We start from the raw sequence: 27,226 nt of genomic DNA, 5'->3' as shown, positions 1-27,226 counted from the left end.
CGCGGGTAAGAAAAATGAATCATCATTCACGTGTATCATTGTAATTATTCTTTCTCCTGTGTTACATTTAATTTGCACATTGGAAGCAAGGGGACTTTTTGTTATGATTAAGCAAATGGCCCATTAAAGGTGCTAATGTTTTATGAGGAAGTGCTGCTCACTTGATGGCCTAGATTAAAGCAACATTGGGAGAGAGAGAGAGAGAGAGACACAGAAATGGGGGAGGAAAGCACGACAAGGGGTTAGAAAACAAGTCGCTTGCACCGAGACAGGAGGCAGGAATAAGACATTTCAGTTAAAGTAGGATGGAAAACACTGAAATTCAATTTGGAGATGGAGGTATGGGATTTCATAATGTACTGTAGAAATTCAAAAAGATAGGACGTGGAAGAGAGAAGTGGAAAAAAGTAATAGGATACAGTGTGTGAGTGAGTGTGTGTGTGTGTGTGTGTGTGCATGTCAATTAACTGGCACCAAGAGTGATGAATGGGCTCACATCTCAGTGAAGAGGGAAGGAAAGGAAATGGACGGGGATTTTAAAAGGTGGACTTGCTACAGTCCACACAGTGAGTAAGAAACCCATGAATGAATATAAAAGGGCTGGAGGAATTAAGAAAAAAATAAATAAAAAATCTGACTGGGACTAACAGCTGTCTATTACTTGTTTATAGGTTCTCCCAAAAAGTAAAGGGCAAAGAAAAGTGGCATTGATCTGCGTTCACATGAGCATGGCAGCCTGAGAGCACTTAGCTGCCGCAATTACACACACAGTCAATGAGATGGACTTGGCTTACTTTCCCCATCAGTGTGTGTTATAGCAATAAGGTCACCCAGCACTGCTGCTTTATCAGTGCCCATGTAAACAAATACGGGAGCAACATTTATATTAGGTTGGTCTAAGGAATGTTTGCACGTAGAAGCTGGTTTACAAATGGCTACTTGGTGGCTTTCATGAACGACACAGTAATTATTTTGGAATCTTTAATATCCGGTCTCGAATTAGTCTGTGTTCAGTCTGGCTTTACAACTGATGCGACAATGGCACTGCTGCACTCTGAAACCCAATCTATTCCTGCGCCAAGAACACCATGCAGTGGGACCCCCGTGGCGAGGATGCGTTTGCACAGAATTTCAATCTAGTTGAATTGCCCACTGCATACTTTGATGAACAGGTGTGGGGCCAGTAGGAACCAGGCATCCAGCCAGGTAAGATGTCAAAACTGTGGAACAGCTGATATTGTGTATGTCTGAATTCCCATTAATTAATAGCACTTTTAACCAAACTAAGTACCAGTATTTACATTTGAGTAATTGCCGTAACAGACAACCGATACAAACTATACTATTGTGGCTTAGGCTGATGAGAAACACTGAGCAGATACTGCTGGTCCAAATAGCAGCGGGGACACACCTGACGACTAGCTAAGACTTTAAAACAATGGACGGGTCACACTAAAGCACTATTTCCACCAACAGTCATAGATCTCTAGTCCCTGAGGGTCAGGAACACAGCTGATGACGAAGTTCTGAAATCTTGCAAGAACAGAAATGATTCCATGTTCTTCAGCTAAAACTAAATATTGTGGTGACCAGCATTTCAGGTATTGCTTTACTTTAGATCCCCCTCTTGAATAATAAACATGCTTTCAAAAAATCATGACAAATATGAGAATGACGGTCAACACATGAATCATAAGACTTTAGCAGTGCAGGCTTTACTTTTGTCATTGTCACATATCTTAAAAACACGTCCAAAGGTTTGTTCCCCCTCTGTAGCCTTACAGACCTTCAATAACAAAAAAATCCAGCGCACTCAAGGGACATTTAGATCCTCAGTTTATTCGTAATTGTACATGGAAAGCTGTCACTTTGTATCTGAAAGTCACATAATTAATCATTTGTTGTCTAAATGTTCCCATCACATCACAAATCCAGTCATTTTTTTGGTGTAGTTCTATCTCATGTTTTTGCTGCTGAAGTTTGACATTTTTGTGCCAATATTTTAAATGACTTTTTGATTATAGAAATAATGTAATGGCTTCGATTGTGTCAGATTGTGATTTCATTTATAAATCAACTTAACTTTATTTAACTGTGGAATAATATGTATAAGAACTGTATAAAGAAATCATATGGAATTTGCTTAATTTTTCCTAAAGAACAAAGCTGTGCTTGACAGGTGGGTTTGCAAAAAATTTGCTGATGCTAATTAAACACAGGTTAGCCTGGATGTGATATAATGACTTCAATAACTACACTGCTCATTGCAGTTATTTGTGGCTAAAATCATGGGAGATGATGTTGGCGTCACTCAGCAGTGGTACCCGAGCTTAATGATAAACTGTGATGAAATCAGTTTTCACCAGTTGCCAGTGAAAACCTACGTAAAGTGTGAAGTGACTGCAAGATAACCATTTACCGGAGCAGTAATTGGAAATAAAAACTGAATTGCAAGCTTGTAGTGTGAATGTTTAGAAGAATGTGCAGAAGAATAAAATACATGCTGCATATTTAAATACACACACACTACAACGGTCATTTTAGGTGGAATGCTGGTCCACATCAATAACACTAACTCAAACCAAAGTTGATGCCTGATTTAATTTGGCTTTTCAAAACTCTTAAAATGAATCACACCACCAAAATAGCGATGACCTGCTCATGTGTGAAGGTCCAACACTTACAGCTATGGCAGCTGGCCTGGCATTATCTGAGCAAGGCGGCTTTATTCACTCTGGAAAATAACCACAATGAAATAAAGGGCAAATAAAAATAAGCACCATTTTGGTACTGTGTGTGGCTTCCTCTCACTTATCCATTCACTCCCTTTTTTTTTTTCTTGCCGTTTCTTGTTCATGTTTAAAGATCAAAAAAAGGCAAATAAATCTCCATCCCACATAACAGCAAATAAATATTGCAACTTTGAACCATACCACAACATGGTTTTATGATATTGCCCTGCACAAGGTGGAGGTGCTTTATGATGACAAAGGATGAGATGACACAGCTATTCAAAAGGAGATGCTGCAGCGGAAATGAAAGGGAAACAAAAGAGCACAGGAGCGAGAGCTTCTCTATGAATCAACCAGAGCACTGTGTCTTTAATCTCCCACAGGTGTCTGACATCTTGGGAAACACTGTTGATGATGTCCTCATGATTGATTGATGAAGGTCAGACCACATATGCCGGCACCCTTCATTAGGGGAATTTGTTAGTACGGCCATTTGTGTCAAAAATTCCTCCACTAATTAATATCCGAGTTTGCTTCACGTCCCACAAATTTATAAAAAAAAAAAAAAAAAACTGCTACTGCTGTCTTTTCCTTTTTGCATTAACTGGGTTCTTCTAAATTTAAATGGGATTGTGTACAAATCTTATCGGTGTTGTAAACATTCACACACGGGTGCATACTCCTCCCACATGCATTGAATAATACATGGGCACACACAAAGACAAATAGATAAATAGAACAAAAACAGTCCAACTCAGAAAGAGCTTTTGAGTGTATTAAAATTCTGTTGGTCATTTCTGGTATTTGAGAGAGGTGAGGTTGTTCTGGCAGGGATATATCAAAACTATTGATTTAGCATTTCCTCCCATGTTCTGCAAGAGGCAGACAGTGGGGGGAGAGGGTGAAGGTCCTCAAACGGTGCTTGAGGTTTTCAAAGGACAGCTCTAATGCATGTTCCTCATTGATTTGTAGGGTAAATGCGATGCCCAGGCTCCAAAGGTCTAAAATGCCTTCCATACCAGGCCTACATAGGCTGCACAGCCTAGTTACGTCTTCTGATGATCGATAACTGCGGCTGTCTGTATGTCTTTTCTGACTTTCATGCAGCCCTCTCTCGCTCCGTGTGGCTCAATATACAAGCAGAGGGATGAAGAGTCAGATATAGCACGCACAAACAAATAGCGAGACTTACTGAGACAGCTGTGTCCATAGTGCACCATGAAATCGGCTCCTAGGGCTCGGGCGGTGAAGTCATCCACGCAGCAGGCCCCGTACGTCACGTCTCCCATCACAATGGTATCTGCCTCTGTGAACCTTGGAGGTACACACACACACACACTAATCAGTACAGCCAACGACCATATGCACATCCTATTGTTCGTTACCATAGCGATTAAACAGATAGCATGCCAGCCATGGTGTGATTCTGTGAGAGCTGAATAACATCAATCCTTACCTACTGGCTATAGGGAGAGAACAGTACATAGTATCTGACAGCATTGCCTGTGACCGGCTGGCTTGCAGCATGTCAGGGTGACATGCTTCGGTCCTTTTGCTCTTCTTTACTAGCAGCCAGTAGCCTGAGTGAAACAAGCTGTTTTGTAATTGTTGCAGCTTTAAGTTCCTGATTTTGCAACAGCCTTCTTAAACGTTTTAGCTGGAGTTTGCACTGTTTTTACGATGTTTAAAATTGCAAGGTCGTGCAGAACTCATTTAATTAACTGTTGAGATGTCAACATTTTGACATTTTTCCATGATGGGGACTACTGCAGAATAGTGTGATGTCCCTGGCCTGCTGGGAAAGTGTGTTTCTGTTTTGTGCTGCATGTGTTAGACACAGGTAGGGGGCGGACCATCATTTGGGTGAACAGGAGCACCTGGGCCCAGTGCCCCTGATAGGCCATAAAAACCACTGCCTTCAGTCCATGGGCGCTCACTCGCGAGCTGGTCATGTTGCTTTTCTTTGTTTTTCGTCAAAACGCCACTACACCTAAATTGCCATGCATCCACTCACACACTGACTGACACATGGATTTACACGCCTCGCGTTTTTTATCCCTCATAAATATTTAGCTATTAGCTGTTGACTAAAACACATTTTAAAAATGTTACTTGTCGTCTTCCCCATTTATATGTCCCGGCTTGACCCGGTCATGACAATAAAACATCTATTTATGCAGCAAATTGTCTTAAAAAAAATGTAATAAAAATACAATGAATGTTGCAACGAAGCAGCTGAAGCTCGTTAGCTTTTTGCATAATTAATTGAAAACCTAAGTGCTCTCACTCACACATATATGCAAACATGCGCATTCAATTTGTCAGGCAAACATGCAAACACGCCTCTATCACTGTGATTTATTCTGCACCAAAGTTACCGCTAACCACGCTTAGCTTAATTCCTTTAGCACTTGCAATAGATCTGGATGCCTCCGTCCCTGTGATTTGCCTTGTCTGTTTTCCGCATGTTTATTCCATTCCCCACGTGTTTTTGTGGTACAAAATTTTAAGACCTTTGTCTGTTTTCCACAAGAACATTACGTGCAGTGTAAATTACTGTACCCACACTTTCGAACTGAACATCAGGAACTTGACTAGCATTGTCTTTAGCAGGAACTTCTGCATACATCCAGCTGTCCTGGCAATTCCGGGAGATGCTTGCATATTAAAAGCTGCTCCCTGAAGCCTGCAAACGTCATTTGCTACAATTTCACGGTAATCAGATATTTCTTCTATTCTGTTCGTGAATGGACTCATCATTTGCCTTTGTGCGCAGGTTTGACTTCATGAAAGCAACGCCACATAGCGTTCATCAGCTTCTGGTACAAGGCAATCAGGGACAGTACATAGTTTAGGTTGAAATTGAAGAAAGATTGCAGTGAATGAACAAAATTGTAAGGCTGCGATTGCAACATCCCAAATACCTGGAGGGTCGGGCCACAGGAAGAAAACTGCACAAAGAGAAGCAAAAGCAGAAAAGGGCCTAGTTTATAGGGAATTTTCCTGACCTGAATTAAAGCACCTCTGCCTGGGAACAGCAGACACAGCCTCAGCAAGAGTTAGTGTTTGCAGAAAGAAAATATACTATTCAGACAAGATGCCATAAGTGGGTTGTGAGAGTGTAGTGCAGACCACGTGGGTCTAATGTTCCACTTTGCAGCTGTAATAGAAAAACAAATTCATGGCCTTCTTGAGAGGAAAACTATTGTTATTACTCAGGCATCTGTGTGCCCAAACCTGTTAGAATAAATAGCCAATCACACCACAGAAAAACACGCTTCTTTTATCACCCTTTATAGCCAAACAAAATGCTAAGTAAACCTATAAAGGCTAAGTAAAATGAATAAAGGCTGAGAGTAACAACGAGGAGGCACAAATGAACACAAGCTTGGGGTGTTGTAGGAGAAGAGGATGGGAAGACGAGGGGGTGGCTGTATATGGTGAAAGTTGGCAGGTATTTGTGGCTGTATTCTGACAGATTTAGGCTAGACAGAAGGGGTAGAATAGAGCTGAGACAGAGGGCTTGGGGAGAGAAGAGGGAAATGATAAACAGACATGGCTGCACATTGAACAGCATCTCTAGCAACCAACACACTCTTAGTAATGCATCTCTCGCTGCCCCATCTTTTCAACCCACATCCACTCTCTCTGTTTATTTCGCGCTCGGCTCCACACGCGGTGGCTTCAGACAAAGTTTCTATTTAGCCTTTCCTCCCTCATTTTCTCTGATGTAATCTCTGGTTTGCACTCTCTCTGGGCTCCTCATCATCGTCCCACAGTTTGCTATGTTCTCTCTCTCCCTATTTCCTTGGTTGTTCTCGAAAGACGAGCAGCACAGGGGCAGATGAGCCCAGGAGAACAAAGACTTGTCGATCTTGTAAATAAATATTTGCCTTAGAAGATTTTAATCAATTACCCAAATCAATCTTTATGTGAAGCTTTTGATGTTGCCTGTGTGTGCATGCAGCTGATAGCAGCAAGGTAATTAAAGGCTACAGAAAAAAAACCCAAAAATAAATCACACAGGTAGTTTGAAAGCGGTGGACTCCTGTGCTTGTTTTTTTTTCCCCCCCCTCATTCACCACAGCTCACTGTTCTTTCACTGCAATCTGATTTTTCTTTTTGGGAGATGCATAAATGTGCATCCACCTTTCAGCTAAAAATACACTGGCTACTGCCCACCAGTAAAAAGGAATAGACTATTCCCCGCAATCCACTGCAGACCACACAGAACTATCTACAATGCAAAACACGGCACTATAGAAGATTATGTTATCTCATAAACCATCTATCTGCCAGAAATGCCATTATCATGATATCTTTGCTGGCAGCGCCAGGCATATCTAGTTATTTCCACAGTGAGCACGCTGAAATTTCATGGCAATAAATGCAAAGGATTTGATTAAGAAGCTCATATGAGACATGTGATGCTAGTAGGACGTGAGAAGAGTAATTACTGGGCAACATTAGAGAGTGAACAACAGAATAAAAATATGTCAGTGTTAATCAAATTCTACTGGTAACACACAAAGTACAGACATAATACAGTATATGAAGACTGGGTCGGTGCAATTTTAAGTATTTGGACGGTTATACATTCATCTTACAGCCCATTGAAATGAAATAATTTTTTTTTCAAATTGAATGTGTCCAAATACTTCTGGTTTAGACTACGTCTGACACAATTGTTCTGCAATCCCCCCGCATTCCCATCCACTTCCACTCCATCTCCTCCAACTATTCATCCCTTCTCTTCATTTCTTTCCACTTCAGTGTCAGCTGCTTTTTCCCTCTGTATAACACTTGTGGTTTGGGCTCAACTCAGTTCATCCCTTCCAACTGAAATGTCATTAAGATCTAATTAAGATGTCAGAAAAGCTAGTGAACTCTGTAACCGCCCTTGTTAATTAGCTCTTTAGCATACAGCACAATATGTGTGAGAAATTGCTAACTGATCTGAATCTGTTATTAAAATCACTGAGTCTGCAACCTGACTGTAATATACATATGGACACACACACACACACTCTTGTGGACTTGAGGCCTGCTGACTGTATAACTGTTTATCTACAGGTTAAGTAGCTGATATGTTGTATAATAATAGCCTCTCACTCAGAGCCACCGCTGTCCTACAGTGTTTCGGGGTAGAATGCATGAGGGGGGGGGGGTCAGATTTTGACAAGAAGTTTCTCTGATGCCCCCATAAACTTGTTGGCACCAGCGTCTTACTGGTCAGATCAGGTCAGTAGCTGACAAAGGCAATGAAAAACATTCTTATGTCTCTGAACCATTAGTACAATGAAATATATTGTTTTGCAGATGACACCTTTGTGTCAATGGAAATTACTAAACTAAAGGATCTGTTTAAATTACTGTTGATTTAAGATTTGTTGTATTGTGTTTTGACATGTGGAAAGTTATTGTAGCACTTCAACATGACATTAGTTTTGGACATGCTGAACAATAAGACCATTTACCATTTATACAGCTGCTTTAATTTTTTTTTTTTTTTTGGTAAATAATTTATTTAGGACGCATGAATTGATCAAACTTGAGGCAACATTTGTTAACATTCATTTTTTTCCCAACATTCATACCTGTAAGGGTTTTTTATTATTATCAGTCCTCAACATCAACACTTGTTTTTGACATCGTAAACCCAAAGTCACACAGAGAGACCTCTAGCAAAGTTTTCAGCTTTTCAAATGTGGTGTTGTTCATTTCCAGGCACCCTAATTATTATTATTATTTTTTTTATAATGACAAGTATGTTTGTATTTAAAGAATTCTATTTGAAACTGCTTTGTGTCACATTTAGTCATTTAGCAGACGCTTTTATCCAAAGCGACTTACAAGTGAGGTACAAGGCAATGTGATTACCAATGAAGGCTACCTCCATAAAAACGGCCCTAAAAGAAATACCGGAAGTGCCACACTACCAATAACAGAAAGCATAATGGCCGTCTTTGAAAATATAGGCCACACACAAATTGCTATTTACAACTTTGTGTTGGAAAAAACAGATGGCTACATGCTTCTGATTTGGCACAAAGATTATTTGTGAAAATTTGTGCTTCAGTGACTCATCACAGTCCAAAGGACATTACATGAAGTCAACTGTTAAAAAACACAAATTTGGAAGCTTATACTTTGCCAAAGATCATGTAAAGATGCCTGATAATTACTGGCACCACATTCTTTAGTGAGATGAAACCAAAAATAAATTAGTTTGGATCACATGGGGTACAGCAGGTTTTGTGTGAACCTGGCCAGAGCTATCAACAGTTACTGCGTGAAGCCGACCATGAAACGTGCAAGTTTACTGATGGTCAGTGGAAAAGGTTAAAGAGACTAGTAAACTCAAATACTGAAATAAAAAAATACCACTCCCAGTCTCAAGATACTTGTCAGGAGATGGATTTTCCAACATGACAATGAGTTTTTAAACTTGAAAAATGTGAAAACCATGTATGTCCTTTGACTCAACTTCCAATAAAACACCTTGTACATTTTAAACCATAAATTAAAGTAATAAAACCTTTCCAGCAAAGACCAGTTGAAAAGAATCATCTGTAGAAAATCTGAAAGAACATCTAGAACTAGAACATGCTCCACATCTTCAGAATCACGTGGCTGTTCTCGACTTCCTCAGTGTGTTTTTTTCAGTTTCTGTGTGTTTGAGACCTGTGTGTCCACACTACCCCTTCCTTCCCATTTCCCTCTGCACTGTATTGGAGTAAAGCAAAGCTAATATTAAATGGAGATACTCCATAAACTACAAGTACCTCAAAATTGGACTACATAACTGCCTGAAGCCATGCAATGCTTGATGTAGTCAGTAACAACATGCCTGACTTTGGTTGTGGTTCTGTACCACAAAGCAAGTTAAGAGCCTTGCTAAATGGCAAGTCAGAAAGGAAAAAGATGGGAATGTGACATTGACATTTTACTGGTCAGCTAATAAAGCAGTGGGCAAAACAAAAGAAAACCTTGGATGTTGCCACACTATGTATATTGTATGCACAGTGTCCATTTAGCTCATTTAAGAACTACTATAACAAGCTCTCACAAGCTGCATTAGAGCTACTTGTCATGCGCGTGGCCAATGTGTCGAAGGTAAAGAAAAAAAAAACCCAGCGAGCTCCTGAACAGTCATTTGCTATCATAAAGGTGGGCTAAACCAATTAGCAAATTTGCATGCTTCCTTATTTCCCCACTGATGTGATTTAATTTGTTCAGCAGTAACTTTGCTAGCCAAGTACAAAGTGGGTGAGAAAATAATTACAGCCTTGCAAAGATGTTTTTTTTTTGTTTGTTTGTTTTTTTTTGTTTTAAGTTTTGCATCCTTTGGGGTCAATGATACACATCCCAGCCTAATGGTAAGTTTCAGGATGTTGTTGAAGGGATGGCAGGGAATACCAGCAACCAACCACGTGTTACTCGGCAGCAGAAGAGCTTGCTGGTTTAAATTGTCCTCATACAAAAGAGCTGTGGTTTTAAATTCTTGAACCAAAGCTTTCTCTATATTAAGTTCTCCTGGCACTGTGTGGGTTACCTCCAGGGGGTTTTGAGTTTTCCACTCATACTCTACATGCATGTCAATGGGTTTGTGGCTCTAATTGTCAATATGTTGATCCTTACGGTTTGGAAATCTATTCAGACTGTGTCACTGCTTTTCACTTTTTCCTAGTGCCATCGTGTATTTGTCCAATACACTGTCAGGTCAACCTATTATGTTATTTTAGTTTGGTGGTAAAGATGTATTAATGCAATAACGATATATTACAGTTTGTGAAGAGTTCAGTTATATAAAAGAGTTCAAAATATAAATAAGAGAACATGCAGAATACAGTAAGAGGGACCAGAGTATTTGTCACAGCTTATAGGTGGCACATGCTAAGCATTTATAGTATGTCAAAGCGATCATAAATAGTTAGAGAAATTATTAAATTAAGGCATATGCTGCAGGTGGCTGTAGACCACTGGCTTATACATAATCAATGGGAATGTGGTCTGAGCTTTTACTTTACATTAATGACATTAACAAGCATGGCTTCTTTTTAAACATGTCCTTTATCCCATTTACATGTTTTAGCATTCATCGGTTTTAACGTTGCAGCGACTGTTGCTAGGCAACAATTGAACCTCGCACACACCTTTTTTGTATTTATACACAAATGCATGCAACAACAAACCTTCTATTTAGTTGGTGCCTAATTGATCAAAGAACCTTTGCAATTAGAGTTTTATTGTGTGTTTTTTAAGAGTCTTGAGCGTAGGCATCAAAATGTGGGCTTCTTCTGCTTTGAGCCCATATCCTATCTTTATACTGCTTATACAAATTGGGACCTCTGACAGCTTTATCTGGTTTGTTGAGGAAGCACTCGGCAGCACCTCCATCTCAGGTCGCTTTAGTCTTCCCCTCTTTGCCACACCATGGCACCATAAAGATGTGCTCTCTGGAAATGAAAACAATCTGAAGTGCCAAACCTATTCCTTTAGCTGCTCGTTTATATATGATATAATGAGGAGTGTCAGACGTTTCTAAAAGATGCACAGTTTTACTTTGCTCCACTTGACTCCACGAAAGAAATTCTCTTCTCTGCTACTGCTCAGAGCTCATCATAAAACAGACGTCTCAATAAAATGTCTGCCTCTGTCTAGGACCGTGTTAGTGGTAAGTAGTGCAAAAATTAGCTAAAGCTTTTTATGAGAAATTCATGAATTCTAAAATTGGGCTAGAGGATTAGGGAAACCTGATTTCCCTAGGTAGATTTCTCCTGAAGAATGCTGATTTCTCTGCCACGTATATATGTGTAACCATGTTTCTAATCAGCTTTCTCCAACAGCGCATGTACAAAACAGAAGGCTGCCGACAGGGCAGTGAAAGGTTTAATGAAGCAGAGATCATTAACGGGGCGATGTCGGCACACTTAAGTAAAAGTCAGACTGAATATTAAACTAACAAAAAGTGCCTCATAAAAGTCTAAATAACTTTTTTTTTATTATTATTTAGAAAGTTTGTCCTGTGAATTATCAGCTTTGTCTCTCGTCTCTCTTTTCCTCTCTCCCTCTGTGTTGTCACTCTGCCTCTCTATTCTGCAGTGACACACACACACACACACACACACACACACACCCAGAAAGAAAGTAAAAAGTTGGAAAGAAGAGTTTACGGTCACTATACTGTTAAAATTTGTGAGCAATGCTTCCAAAAAGAGTTGGAGGACAAACCTGATTGCATGTACTTGTCTGCTGCATGTAAACACAGAATTCCAATAACCAGATTTCTTAAGTGCATGTAAGTTCTGTTCCTTGATTTTCTAAGAAAGCTGGTTTGTCTGAGTAACCTGCTTATGTAAGTGTTTGGTAAGTGGTGTTGTAGACCATCTCCTCTGTTTAGAGAGGGTCAAATTGACTGCTTTAAAAGGAGTAACCCTTGTCCTTTAGATGCAGATGGACTGCTGAATCCTGAGGAGCTGGCTCTCCTGTGTTGTGCCAAATGTTCGTGAAGTGGTTGTTTAGTTTCTCCACCGTAAAAATCTGAACATCCTTCACAGCACTGGACTACAAATACTACATTGTCAAGCAAAGAACTGTGTACTGTTGCTGCTCCAACATCTCTCATGATCCCCCCCAGAGGCAGAAAATTCCAATGGATTGGACAATTTGGAACCAGTTTTCAGGTAGAACCAAGTCTTGACTCCCATCCCTATTCAGGTTTATGGCACAACTGACAAATGTGTAATTTGTTGATGAAGAATTTCCAAATGTTAGAGGAACCTCTTAAAAATTAACTCAAACCTGTTACAAGATGTGAGCTTGACCTTCCATCACACTTGTTTTTAGGCTTGTGTGAAATGCCCATGTTAAAGGTTCATATATAAACACGTTGTTCTCATGGTGTGGAATAGCTAATGATATTTTTACAATTTAATGATAGAATATGGCACAGCCCTGGTAGCAATCTTGATGCACCTTGTGACCTGGTAAACATACTAATACGCACTGCGCTTATCCAAAAAAAAAAAAGTCTGTATTGCTACTGTCTCTCCAAGCACTCCTCTTAAATGAAAGACTGCAGTCCACTCTACAGGAGTTTGTTTGTCCACATGACTGTGCTTCCAGCTAGATTTCCTATATCTGAAGTCAAATAACAGCAGAGGTAACACACTGGTCTCACAGGAAATGAAGTGACAAGCAGGTCAGTGAAGTGGGTAAAGGTGGAGCAGCACTGCTCTTGCACAGTTGCCACTGATACACTGTGAGCAGACAGCTAAAAGTGAGCATGTGCAGCACATTTGCATACCGAGTTGAACCATGCACACATTGCACCTCACCAGCTCACCTCTTCCTATACACGAAACAAGTGGAAATTATTTTCTCCATCTGTTGAAGGCTAATCCTTTCTTCCATTACATTTCAGCCCATTGTGTGTCTGCGCGTAGGCTTGACACGGGGCACAGCAGACAGGCAAAAGAAAAGTAGTTTCTCCCACAGGTAGCAGGGTAGCTCAGCAGAGATGAACCGTCATTATTTCCTCCTTAAACGAGATCAATTTAGGTAAATTAGGAGAAAAATTAGCAAATCAGAGAGAAAGACGCAAAATGAATGTCTGGCGGAGGAGCAAATTTTGAGTGGGAGAAGATACAGATGTAAAAAAACAAAAAAACAAAAAAGAAATGTGAGGGCAGCACATAAGAGAGATGGTAAGAGAGAGAAGGGGGAAATGAAAATGACAAGGAGAGCAGTGGACAGAGCATGTAAAACAGATGAGCTGCTCGCTGATGGGTTTGTACTATTAGCAAATCTGATATCTGTAATCCTGCATGTACAACATAGAAAATATCTGGACAAAGTACTCTGGGGAAAAAAAAAAAAAAAGGAAAAAAAAATCTGGGACACTGGTCTGGAGGATGAAACAACCTCCACTCTTTCTCTTGTTGTACTTCCACTCTATGTCTCTCCCATCCCATTTCCGTTTATTTCATTGTCATATTGACCCAGGAATCGTGGGTCTTCCACAGGGAAAATGTGGTGAATATGACGGTCTGATCCGCAGTCGTTGAACATCTGCCAGGAATGGGTAAATGGAGAAGTGTGGGGCAGTGAATATGTGATGATGCTCAGACAGATGTTTTTTAGTAATACCATTAGATAATCCTCTAACTCCCTGAAAAACAAGATCATTACTGCTATTTCTCTGAGTGTATCACATCTATTTGTCATGGCATTTATTCAAAAGCCTGAGCCATGGGTCATTACGGAAAAGCGTACAGCTTTATCAAGATAGAGCCCTAAACGGCACAGAATAGCAAAGTACGCTTAAAAGAGCTGCAATCCAATTTAGTGAACAAAACAAAATGGTGATATGGCAGTTATTACAAGTGAGCGCTGTGCTGCCGATATTGCTCTAAGAGGAGAAAAACGCGGGGCCATGCCTACAACCAGAAACAGATTTAATCTCCAAGGGTATCTAAAAAAAAAAAAAGAAAATCAGAACTGAAAGCTGAAATGTAGTTTGACACAGTGGTTATCAGACCTATCGGGGTATAAAGACAGGGACCAAAGACCAGGACCACAGAGGGCACAGAACGGGGATATTAAGTGCTATTGTGTGGCTCCAAGAACAGGGCTCCTCCAGAACGAAGCCTCTTTAAAGCTGCTGTTGCTGACTGAAACTATTTCTTCCCCTCTTGCTTAGCCTCACGTAATTAATCATTCCATGGGTAGTCAGAAAGTTAGTGTGTGAAGTGTGTTTTAGGGAAAAAAAAGAACTTTAAAACTCCTAAAATCTACATGAGGAGCAAACAAACAAAGAGTTCTTGCAACTCTGATGGTTTTGCAGTGCAGACATTATTCTATGACCTGCTTTTAGTGACTTCCTTAAAGCCGAGAGAACAAAACTAACCTGCTATTTACAGAACCACATTTCCTATCTGGCACTAGACGAATTTACCAATTTCATTTTGTTTTTATACGCTTTCTATTTGACTATTTGGAAAGTTACTTACAAATTTATGCCTTCAGAGTTACATTGTGTTCATGAATGTTCACGTACATTTATGATTTGAATATATAGTTGTTTAGTATATAATATGATTATCGTTTTATTAACAGCAGCCACTAATGGCACCAGAGAAAACCGTTTTCCTGGTTCCTGATATTTAAAGAGGCCATTTTATAGATAATTTCGGGGGGCTTTGGGATTATTAAAAATTCCAAAAACCAATTGAGTAGCTGAGCACTTCTTTTTGGTCTCCATGTGTGAAATGATTTGTTTTAGCTCCTGTTTCTTTAGGGCCTCTCAAGCTCAGAGTCCACACTAATGATTAGCCTGTTTGTGGAAGCCTGTGGGTGGGCCGAGCAGGGCGTTTAGTCATGTATGTGATATGAAAGTGGGTGGTTGTGATGGAGTACATTGTAGGCGTGCGGACCCAAAACCGAGATCTGTTTTGAGAAGACAGGAAACATGAGGGACAAGTGGAGTATGACATACACCAAAGCTTCCAGCTGGATTCAAACCTGGGACGCTGCAGTCATGTGGCATGTACTCTAACCATTCGGGTATCCAGCTCATGCTTTGGAACTTTAGCATTATTTAATATGTACCCCCACCATCACAACAGTTAAATGACACGTTACAGTTTACAGTTCACAAATCACATTTCCTGCTTTGGTGCCTACGTCACACATGCACACATACACAGTGCTCCAGACATGGGTGGGGAGGAGGAGCTGCTTAATTGGAACTAGCTTTCATACACATAGTTATTAAGACTCAACCGTGACACAGAACTAAATGTCATTTCTAGGTCATTCACACTGATTCAATGACATTAGCAAATAAGCACAGTATGACTTATAAATATGTTTATAATGATTTAGGGCTGAAACGAAAATTTGAGTTCACAGCTAGCAAAGCGGACAGGATATGACTGCAAGTTTGCGCTCTGCTTGCAAAGCAGCTGTTTAATCGTTCATACCATGTCCGTGTACCATATCCATTACAGGCAGATGTTGAAAGTCTGGTTAATAAGCAGTCATGTAAAATAAAGACATCCTTCTGCTTTGTGCGTGTCTGTGACAGCTCACCCACTCTTCACAGACTGCAGGGAAGAGAAGGCCGCTCCAGGGGAGAGAAGGCTATATGCTATATGTAAATATTTATATAAAACAACAAATGACAAATATGAAGAGATATGTTTATATTTTCATATTACATGTTGCATGTAGCTATGTCCTAAACTTAGTCTATTTTTTACTTTTCACAAGATGTTTCATAAGAGCAGTAGAAATCCGAATTTCAAATTATGCTTTCATATGTTTGTTTTTTAATGTAATTTTTAATTCTTTCCAATTTGCAGATCATGCAAGACTAACTTCACCTGTCATAGCAATGTCAGTGGAATTACTGTGAAGCATATGTAATATTGTTCCAATATATCCTTTCTAGGCTGTGCATAATATTACATGGGTCTCTGTTAGTGCAATTACATGGACATGTGCCTGGGTCTCTGCCATCCAACATCAGAGTGATTGTGGCTGGTCTGAGTGGCTGTGTTGGAGAATGAACAAAGAGAAAAACAGGGACTGTAACCTTCAGCACTTAATACTGCTTATCTCGTCTACACACTGGTGAGAAGAGGGAAATGCGTTTATATCATTACTTCATAAATAACAAGTATCAAATCTGGTACTTACTGTAGTACTAGTGGTCTCATCACTGGTGGAATGACCGACTTCTGCCTTCACCCAGCACCCATTACTATCTCCACATTTTATTTGCATGTCAAAGGACAAACATTAGGAATAAATGCTCACAACCTCCATCCGGCTTGCTCAGTCTTGTCCAAATTATAGCTAAAGTGACCTGTTTCTTTTTTTTTTTTTTTTTCATCTCTAGAGGGAATCAATTGTACTTTCAAGGCAGCTCAGGCAATTTCCAAGGTGCTATCTGCCAAGCTATCATATTACACAGTGTCAGCACCTATCAGGATTTCCAGTCTGCCTGGACATGATGTGTCCCCAGATGAGATGTAAGATTAGCAAAGACACAAGCGGCAGGTATTTTGGTGGTCCTCCAGGTCTTTGACTTTGAGATTAACAGGGACATGGCTGTGGCCGATCCACTTTACGCTCTTCTGTACCACTAGATGACAATAACTTCAAATTAAAACTTGAAGGAATCAGGGGCGTCTGATGTGGCCAGACCTGGCACTGATAAGTACGACGCCATGGGGCAGTCGTACGTGCAGGCCTAAGTTTCATACTTAAAAGCTTGGTGTCTGCTTTCTTGTTTTAGACGGGTAACAAAATAAAGGAAAAAGGCACATGCATCCAAATAAAATGCTTAGCAGGAGCCTCGGAGACAAAGACTGATGCTTGACATACACCCAGAGAACAATTCAGGCCTGAATTCTTGACTCCTTACAGTGAGGGGATCCTGTGGATCGGTTATGCTGTGGGGGACATTTTGCCTGTATGGTCTGGGTCTGGTTATCCACTTAGAGGGAAGCAGGGCCGGATGGTATATTAGGTTTTTAAGGTATACTGATGTTATATGATGACACAATACGACAGACTTTGATGTGTTCCACCGCCCACTCTGATCTCTCCTCTCTCACACATTCTGTGACGCCCACGCCTCTCGGCTTGCATGACCCCACTCACTCACAGGTTCTCCTGCAACATGGAGGAACAGACAGCTGCAAGTTTCACACCTGATTTCCACAGGTAGATTTTCTTCTAAAGAAAGCCAATTTTTCGAGTGTCACAGGTTTTAAACTGAACTTGTTTTTACATCAGGTCCACCCGGAGTCCAAGGAAAACTGAGACCAATGCAAAGTCACATACAGAAGCCTAGGGTAAGTCTGTATACACGGATTTCCAGTAACCAGGTTACTACAGTGTACAGTAGAACAGTAGTAGTATCAAAACTGGAACATAAAAAGAAAATAACACAGAAAAAAGTAACTGAAAAAAGCACATACAAGATAGAGGAAGTTAGAAAATATGAAATACACCTTTCCTGTTTTGTTTTTTTGCTCCCTTTTCAATCGTGCCGAAATTTTTGATATCAGGGTAACATTACCAAATGTTAATTCCAAATGTAAACTGCATATATTTGCATACAGGAGTAGAATTGGGACTAAATCCCATTTCTATACACAATTGTTTACTAAATGGTAAAAGATTATGTGACTCGTAAGTTACGGTCTTTACTTATTGAACAACTGGGAGATTTTGGACTGATGTGTTATACTGCAGTCTCCACCACCATCATGAAAACACAAAATGGGAGAATATCTTTTGGAAGAATGGCGTTTTATCCTTCCGCCAGAGTCCATGGACTTGTAGAATCAATCCCAAGGCTCAAATTTTCACCCATCTGTATGTAGCAAAGAACAACAACAGGAAATAGTAGTAGATGTATACATTTGATAAGGAGGTTTAACCTTACTCCTCGCTCAATTTGTAACCAAGTCAGCGCTGTAAAATCTTTGTTTTTAGAGACTGTAGGAGAGGACACATGGGAACAGAAAAGAAAAAAAAAAACAAAACCAAACCTTGACACTGATAGGCTTCTGCAGTGTTTACAGGTGGTCGCTGATGAGATATTGTTGGAGTTCAGCATAAGCTTCACAGGGGCAGCAAGGGTGTGCACGGCAGGAGGGCTAATTACAGAGCACATGTCTCTGTGTGTGCACTCAGTGCTCATACATCAATATATTGTATGCGAGGGTTTCATACAAACAAATAGCAGAGAGAAGTCAGAGTTGCAGCGGCCACACAACCATATGCACAAAAACATATGCGGCATATGCGCATACATACATACATACATACTGTATGTTGGCGCACGGATGGGTTCACTGACTCGCTTGTACCCAGATCGGTTGCCATTGCTCAGCTGTGCTGTGGGCGCCTTGAAGGCTGTTATGGTGTGAGAAGGCGTTGGAGGCTCCTACCAGGCTCCTTCCTAATGGCAGAGTTGACATTTACCCCGGGCGGCTGCGGCTGCTGCTCCAACAGAAATGATTCAACCTGCTGTGTGGCATATAGAGGAATCTATTCTGATGGATGGAGACAGCTATGGTGAAGGACCTAGAGATGTCTCGGGGGCTGAGTGTGCATACTGTACATTAATTTACTAACACACTGCTTCTGAGATGACTGTTACAGGGGCCATCTATGGAGCCTATGTTGACAGTTTTCTAGTATAGTGTGTGATGGAGAGAAATAGAAAAACCTGCACAGTGTGTCAGTGGGATCACCAACTGAGCGTCTTCTATCACGTTTTGTTGAATCATACATACAAGCACACAACTCCTCCAGAAGGCTCAACAATGAGCGTCTCAGAACCAACTGCCTCCACACCAGCCTGCCTCACTGAGCAGACCCGACTGAATTCCACTTCTGTTCTGACAGTCATGTTATTGCTGGTCACACTTTTTAAAAGACATTTGTCTTTACAATTTTTTTTTTTTTCACAGTACCATAGTGTTTCACACCTGCTTCATAAAAAGTCTGACAGTCATAAACCCAGTCACCCTCATCACCATCAAAATATGACATTTGGAACATAGCCTACATGTTTACTATTAGGAACTATAACTTTTACAAATATGGTTTATGTCCGGCTTGGGCACTGTGTAAATTTGACTTATGATGGTCTAATGTGACATGTCAGGAAGAATTTAAATTACGATCTGATGATGGAACTAGCTTAGATGTTACTACAATCAATACTGTGGAAAAGATAATTGCGTGTGCCTAATTCCATGGAGTCCCATTCAACAAGCAGTGGTATTTATTTCATACATTGGAATAGTTTTGCCTGTTGCCAAGCTAAAAATGATGCACATCGTCGTTGGATGTTGCACACCATTTATTATGGTGCTTTGAGATTGTTACAAATTGCAGATTCCTGAATCATCACTGTATACTCATTGTTGGGGGGGGGGGGGGGGGGGGGAGCTGGCTGGCACGCTCTGTCAGGGCACAGGCTTAGTCACTGGTCTATATTTTGTTTCTGTATTAATCAAAAATGTAATACTCCCCTCATTATACTGTAGCTTGAAAATCTGTGAGTTTTTTTTTATTTTTTACCACCACTATTTTGCAGAGAGACTTCAAATTAAAAGGACTGGGTTTAGGGCAGCTGTCAGAGAAAATGACTATTTTGGTGTCAGCAATCTAAGTTAACTGCTCACATATCTTAATTGATCAATCACTACTTCACTGCATTCTTCCATCCTCCTCTCTTTTGTTCTCCATTTTACTTCATGTACTGTAGCTGTGGATTTTCTCCTTTATATTGTGTATTGCTCCACAAACAGATTCTGACCTTGAAAATACCCACACAGCAGTTCATTAGTGTAACCGCAATATGTATCTGCCCCCAAAAAGGCCACCAGTCATTAATTATTAATGTTATATTTAATTATACCGACACTGTAGCCACTGTGAGAGCAGCATCAATATAGATTATAAACTTATAGGCAATGGTAGTCACTAAAGTCACTGTCTCTTCTGAAACCTATTCTTTCTCCTCACTTTGAGGAAAAACACTGGGGTAGGACTCTGTCTTTGCTGAAGCCTTTTCTGGGTTGCATATACTGCATGTGGAAATCTGGTTTCCCTACTCCAATTTCAGAAACCGGTTTTACCTGTTTATATGACAAGAAAGACTTCATAAAAATGAAGTTTATATAAATGTACTGAATGTCGGCTATCTCATGTGTGAATGGACTCCTCCACCTCTCTGGCTGGTTAGTTTACTAACCACGCAATGACTAAAACAGCACAGACACACAGTGGCTCGAGCATGTACAAACAACTTCAAATTATTTTTCATGAAATGTATTAAAACAACACTGAACTACATATTGGGACACACAGCAGCCTTTTAAAACACGGGTGGAAAGCAGTAGTCTAATCACAGCAGATAGACTGGAGGAAAACACAGCGTAGTAAAATAAAAAAAGAGAGAAAGCAGAGGAAGTGGGTCTCTACACAACGCGAAGTGTATGAATTTTAAAACCTTAAACTCTTACAGGTCACTTGGTCTTTGGGCTTTAAAAACAAAAGGAGGCTGCTTGTTGCAGCCCTTTGTGCTCCTGTAAACAGGTGATTGTTAGCTGATAGCTGATCTAACTAGTTTACACGCAGTTCAACCAGTTTTCATTATAAATAAAATAATTCAGCATAAAAACAACGGCATTGAGCATTCAATAAAGGTCAAATATACATAGCCAATAAGCGCATTGACAATCACTGTAGTCTCCCGTCTAGCTCAGTGGAGAGATCGGGTGGGGAGGAGTACGCTGTTGAGATCAGCACTGGCAGCGTGGATCTCGCTTGACTGAATCTGACTCGGTGTTTTCAAACCATGTAAAAAGACTTAGTTTGGAATAATTAGGATTTTAATGCCAGAACAGTGACAGGACATTAAATGCTAGGGCTGTCCTCGGGATTAGGGCATGGCGACAGCCCCACGCCCTGTGTTTCTGCTAGTCCTTTTATATTCCTCTACTGTCACAAAAGCAGCAGCAGTAAATACTAAAGTAAGTTCATGAAAGTATTTTTCAAAGCTAGAACGAGACAGCTGGCATACCATCAAAGGCAATAAAACATATGGTACAGTGACAGCACATGCATCATCGCCTGCCTGCACAAGTTACCAATTCTTTTTCTTAAAGCTTTTTTTTTTTTTTCCCCTCCCTTTGTTTACTTGTGAAAGCAGAGTTCATAAGCCTTTCAATTCCTCTGACAATGTCAACACTAGGAGAGTAAGGAATGAAATGGCACAGGGAGAATGAAATGAAGGAAAATGGCACCGTAATAAATCGACTGCTGGTTTACATAAGGTTACATGGTTATTTAGACTTCATGCATGGGGGGTATCGTACAGCCCCAGATTTACATGCAGGAAACAACTGAACTGTGTCTGGAAGATTTCTGTGGCCTGCATAGCATGAATGAAAACCAATGTGTTCTCTGGAGAGTTATGGGACAAGGTTTGTCTGTAGGTTTGTAATGTCATGCATGTCAGAATTCTGAATTGATGCAGCATTTTCTTATTACCCAATCTTTAGCATCACACGTCAGTATGTTTTAGAGTCGATTTTATTGATTGCGGGTTATAGAAGTTACTTAAATCTTACTTTAATTTAGCCAATTTATTTTACTAGTCAGAAATGGGGTAGTTTATAAGCTCATGTGAAAGGCTGCAGTTTAGTGCTGCGGTTTCATTGTTAATATGTGAATATATCTGGATGCAAATTAAACAGAATGATTTGGAGAAAGTACTAGGGCCACACAGAAAGATACACAGAGAGGTGGATAAATAGATGGACAGTAATACAGAGAAATAGGTGTTTGAAAGAAACACATTATGCATCGTAGCCCAACAGTGACAGTTGACGGTACATATATAAAGGGTTTGCATTTTGGCGGCAGTGTACGAACCACAACATGGCTATAATTCAAAGCAGCTTGTCCTCATTAAGACTTAGCAGTCCATCCACTGAAGCTCCTTACTCTGCAGGAGGCTTAGCCATTTCATCCCCATTTTGACATGGACCTCAGCCCTATCTCGTGGGAACGAGGGACTGTGGTTGTGACAGTGATGGCAGAGCCGCCCAACTCCTAGGACCTCAACATAAGCTGAGTGGCACAAGGTCATCTGTCAGCTGTGCCAAAATCCAAAGGTTACTGTCATTCAATCTGACCAAACACTACCCTCCAAACCTACAGTATGCTAGATCCTTGTTAGGGTGGATACACCCATTTGATAAATAAAATAAATAAAATGCACTTTTCTACCTATTGGCACTCAAAGCGCTTTACACTGCTTCTTATTCACCCATTCACACTCACAATCACACACACATTCATACACCGATGGGGGAGTGTTGGCCATGTGCATAGCAGCTGGCTCAAAGCACTGTACACTAATACACAATATTTTTGGAGGTAAAATGTAAATCACTCACTACAAAAGGTGCTTTGTTCCATGTTATTTAATGTATCGAGGCGTAAACACAAGTGAAATTCTGCACTTTCATCTCATATTCATTTGAGCTGCACTGATTTATCAGTCAGACATCGACATTAGACAATGTCTGGCAAATAAATGTTTTTTCCTGGCTTTTTTAACCAGTAATTTTTCATAAAATAACTGGTTGATTATGTTAACTGAGCTCATGTGTACTTGAATACAACATTTTCTCTCTAAAATAAATATTATATTACATTTCACTTACACAGTTGTATTTTCATTAGCTGTAAGCTGTAATCAACAACAAACAACTTTTTAAAATTAAAGAAAAAAATAACAGTTTCATTTTTTTAAATGCTCCTGTATATTTACCTTGTGCACAAGATGTAAAGAATTTTTGCACGTTACAGTGTTATTACAGTTTTGTTAAATCTTTGGCTGTTGAATCTGGAAATATTAGAACTGCAACAGAAATTCTTCCACAGCATTGCCAGAAGTAAGATAGTATGAGGGACACAAGCAGGACATACAGGAGGCAGACCATGGGAACCATTGTCTCTGCTGCAGTCGTGGAGAGACCGTTTAGAGATGGTGTTGAGAGAGTGAAAAATACAGACAGACAAGTTAAAAGAGGAAGAAGTATTAAGATTGTGAGAAAAGCAATTAGTGTCTGCTAATTGCTCTCATTTGATAAGACAGACCGATTTAATATTGGTCGATTCCATGATGGATGGTGACAATTTAAATATAGAAATACAGAGTTTGTGGATTAAAAGTCATACGGCACACAGTGGTGTACGGCTGATAGCAGCAGGAATGATAAGACCAGATTCCATCATCAGGACTTCAGTCCATCATCTTTTTTTTGTGATAAAAACGTAGAAATAACTGTAAAGACACTGATAGAAGGAAAGAGGGATAGAGACTTGACACAGTTGGAGCACAGACATAGAGAATGATACCAAAAAAAAAAAAGAGAGCGGACAGATAAAACTTTTGAGTGAAGGATGAAAAGAAAACCCCTCTACCCAACTCTTCTTTGTGTACGACCAAAGTTTTGCCATTTATATGGTGAAAAAAACGACTGTAATGTAAAGTCCATGTAAGCCTGAAGACCAGAACACAGTCTAGCAGCTGTAATTTAAGTTTCCTGTGTGAAATTAAATATCCGGCCAGGCTGAGAAGTTTACGGCAGCTCTCGCCACTGTATTCCTCAACTTGTCCATCTTGCAATCGGGTTAGCATTGACTAAACACTTATAAAATAAGTCCACTCTGTGCGTTTCATGATGGCGGCCATTTTCCTTGAGAAAACGCTCAGCAGACAGTGTTCCTGAGGAAACAGAGCCCAGAGAAAGACCATAGAAACAGCAAGCAGGGAGAAAAACGAAAAAAACAAAAACAAAGCCACCTTTTTCTTTTTACTTTAGTAGCCATCATAAACAAGTGCAAACTGCATTTAGTATAGTGTCGGGCAAAACACGGTTTGGTTTAAAACAAAGATTGTGGAAGAGTGGTGTCAGTGTGATGGAGTGCTGGTGTGCAATAGACATATGCAGACTGAAACAAGAAGTAATTAACAAGAATAATATCACCTCCTTCCTCCAACTGTGAGGATAGAAGAAGCTGTGATATCTCTGTCCTAAAACTGTGTGAATGTGTCTCATTTTCTGAGCTAACCCTCTCGCTCACCTAATGAGTACCAAGTGGTTGTGGCAGTTAAAAGTTCTGCCCTTCACCTTACCTTTCAATGATATCAGCGATGACACAGGCAAACATCTGCAGGCCCTCTGGAAGCTGCAAAGCCACTGGGAAACAGTAGAAAAAGCAAAGTTACTCTACATACTTGCATGAAAGTGACTGCAACTTCACACTTTATTTAATAAATCCTGGACAGCACAGCTATACATAGCCACTGCCACTGGTCGATTGCTCTCCACTGACAGCAAGTAGTGATGTTTCAAGGCAATTTCCCCTCTGCCACGCTAGGACTGTTGGTTTATTTTAGGGAGTGAGGGGCTGGTAGAGATACAGTCCAAGCCAATCACCACAGGTCTATCTCTACAGTTCATGCCTTGTAGAGAGCCTTTAAACTCTCTCTTAGTCCTGTCTTTCTACAACCCTGCCACTGAATCTTTGAGTCACAACCTCTCCGTTACTGAAACACACAAAAACACGCCCCCCAAGCCACACACTCAAATATTGACAAACTAAAGGGACCACTATGAAATTGAATTCAAGCAACCAATTAACAAGCATTACTCCTGCTGACAGCGTTACATATTGGCAACATGAGATCTACTGATCTACTGATGTGTGACACCAACTGAGATCAGCCAATGGAAAAACCTCATTTAGGGCAGAATATATTAAGTGGTTTGTGCCCCGTTTTAGACTCACTCTGCATCAAGAGACGAGCATGTTTTTTTTTTTTAATCCAGCGGGCAGAAGGGGTTTGTAGGCACAGTTTGCCTGCAAAATCAGGGAAGTGATGTACATTTTAATTTAAAGAAAAATGGCACAAATCACGACTGGAGATATCACACGAGGTTGCACACTCAGCATTCTGATAATGTAAAAGCAGGGTTTTGCTGTACATGAAAGATCATTCAGCTCTACGGGAAGGTTGTGCTTCCCAAAGGACATTTAACTTGCATGTTTTTTTTAACCCATAAATAAAAGGAAATTGTGCGCTCACCACAAGTCATGTGTGCAGGAGATTTGAAATAAACTAGCTCAAAGCAAAGGGCTATTGAGAAGGAAATAATCAGCAACGATGATAAACACATCATCCTAGCATTTTTAAAATACCGAAGAGGCAACGAAGAGCTGCGTTTATATAGTCATTAAGTTTAAACCCTAATCAGCTGCTGCTGCAGGTCAGCTCCCCCTAAACTCATATCAACGTAATGACTTGACGTGTTTTTACTTATGTCGAACCATTTTCTATCCATTATTTTAAAATGTAAACTTGTCTCAAAAGCTATACACAATACAGTCATACAGTGTCATACAGTGCACCCAGAGAGTATTCACACTTCCACATTTTCTTATGTTGCCGTCTTATTTCAAAATGGATTTAATTCATTATTTTCCTCAAAATTCTAAAAAAACTATCCCCCACAAGGACAATGTGAAAGAAGTTCACAGAGCGTCGGTGCACAGCCGTTTTCGGATTACATCAGAGATGTTCAATCAGGTTCAAGTCTGGGCTCTGGCTCACCATTAAAGGACATTCACTGAGTTGTCCGGTAGTCATTCCTTTGTTATCTTGGCTGTGTGCTTAGCGTTTTTTGTCCTGTTGAAAGACGAACTGTCACCCGAGTCTGAGGTCCAGAGCTCTCTGGAACAGGTTTTCCTCAAGTATGTCTTTGTACATTGCTGCATTCATCTCTCCCTCGGTCCTGACTACTCTCCCAGTTCCTTCCGCTGAAAAACATCCGCAAAGCATGATGCTGCCACCACCGTGCTTTAATGAAGGGATGGTATTGGCCAGGTGGTGAGCGGTGCCTGGCTTCCTCCACACATGACACTTGCTACAAGAGTTCAATCTTTGTTTCATCAGACCAGAGAATTTTGTTTCTCTTAGTCTGAGAGTCCTTCAGGTGGGTGGTCATGTGCCTTTCACTCAGGAGTGGTTTCCATCTGGCCACCACACTGGCCTGATTGGTGGATTGCTGCAGAGACGTTTGTTCTTCTAGAAGGTTTTGCTCTCTCCAGAAAAATGCTGGTGCTCTTTTAGAGTGACCATCGGGGTCTAAATCACCTTCCTGACTAAGGCCCTTCTCTCTCGATTGCTCAGTTTGGCTGGCTGGCCTCTCTAGGAGGAGTCCTGGTGGTTCAAAACGTCTTCCATTTACAGATAATGGAGTGCACTGTACTTGATGGGCGACTGTGGCGCAGGAAGGTAGAGCGGTTGTCCACCAATCTCACAGTTGTTGGTTCAATCCCCGGCTCCTCCGGTCATATGTCGAAGTGTCCTTGAGCAAGACACTGAACCCCAACTTAGCTGCTCCCGGTGAGTGTTGGCCAGCTGCATAGCAGCTCCCCCATCGGTGTATGAATGTGTGTGTGATTGTGAGTGTGAATGGGTGAATAAGAAGCAGTGTAAAGCGCTTTGAGTGCCAATAGGTAGAAAAGCGCTATATAAGTGCAGACCATTTATATAAGTGCAGACCATTTGATGGGACCTTCAATGCTGCAGGCATTTTTCTGTACCCTTCCCCAGATCTGTGCCTCGACACAAGACTGTCTTGGACGTCTACAGACAATTCCTTGGACTTCACGGCTTGGTTTACACTCTGACATGCACCGTTAACTTTGGGAACTTATATATAGGTGCATGCTTTTCCAAATCACGTCCAATCAACTGGATTTCCCACAGGTGTAGAAATATCTCAAGGATGATCAGTTAGAAACAGGATGCACCAGAGCTCACTTTTGAGTGTCATGGCAAAGGCCATGAATACTTATGTACACGTGATCATTTT

The 27,226-nt window shown here is 40.6% G+C and overlaps 1 protein-coding gene across 3 annotated transcripts in view; it reads right to left on the bottom strand.

The window, feature by feature from the left end:
- Positions 1-27,226, bottom strand: part of dph1 (diphthamide biosynthesis 1) — a 64,571-nt gene that overhangs the window by 22,883 nt on the left and 14,462 nt on the right. For all 3 annotated transcript variants that reach the window (XM_067508256.1, XM_067508257.1, XM_067508258.1), the window contains 2 exons: positions 24,481-24,544; positions 3,925-4,046 (listed from right to left, as the gene is read on the bottom strand). In XM_067508256.1, coding sequence (XP_067364357.1) covers positions 3,925-4,046; positions 24,481-24,544 — 186 coding nt within the window. The remainder of the gene's footprint in view (positions 1-3,924; positions 4,047-24,480; positions 24,545-27,226) is intronic.

This window comes from Channa argus, chromosome 6, assembly GCF_033026475.1.
Source record: "Channa argus isolate prfri chromosome 6, Channa argus male v1.0, whole genome shotgun sequence".
Lineage (NCBI taxonomy): Eukaryota > Metazoa > Chordata > Actinopteri > Anabantiformes > Channidae > Channa > Channa argus.
Note: the sequence above shows the minus strand (reverse complement) of the source record. Positions and strands in the feature narration are given on the sequence as shown.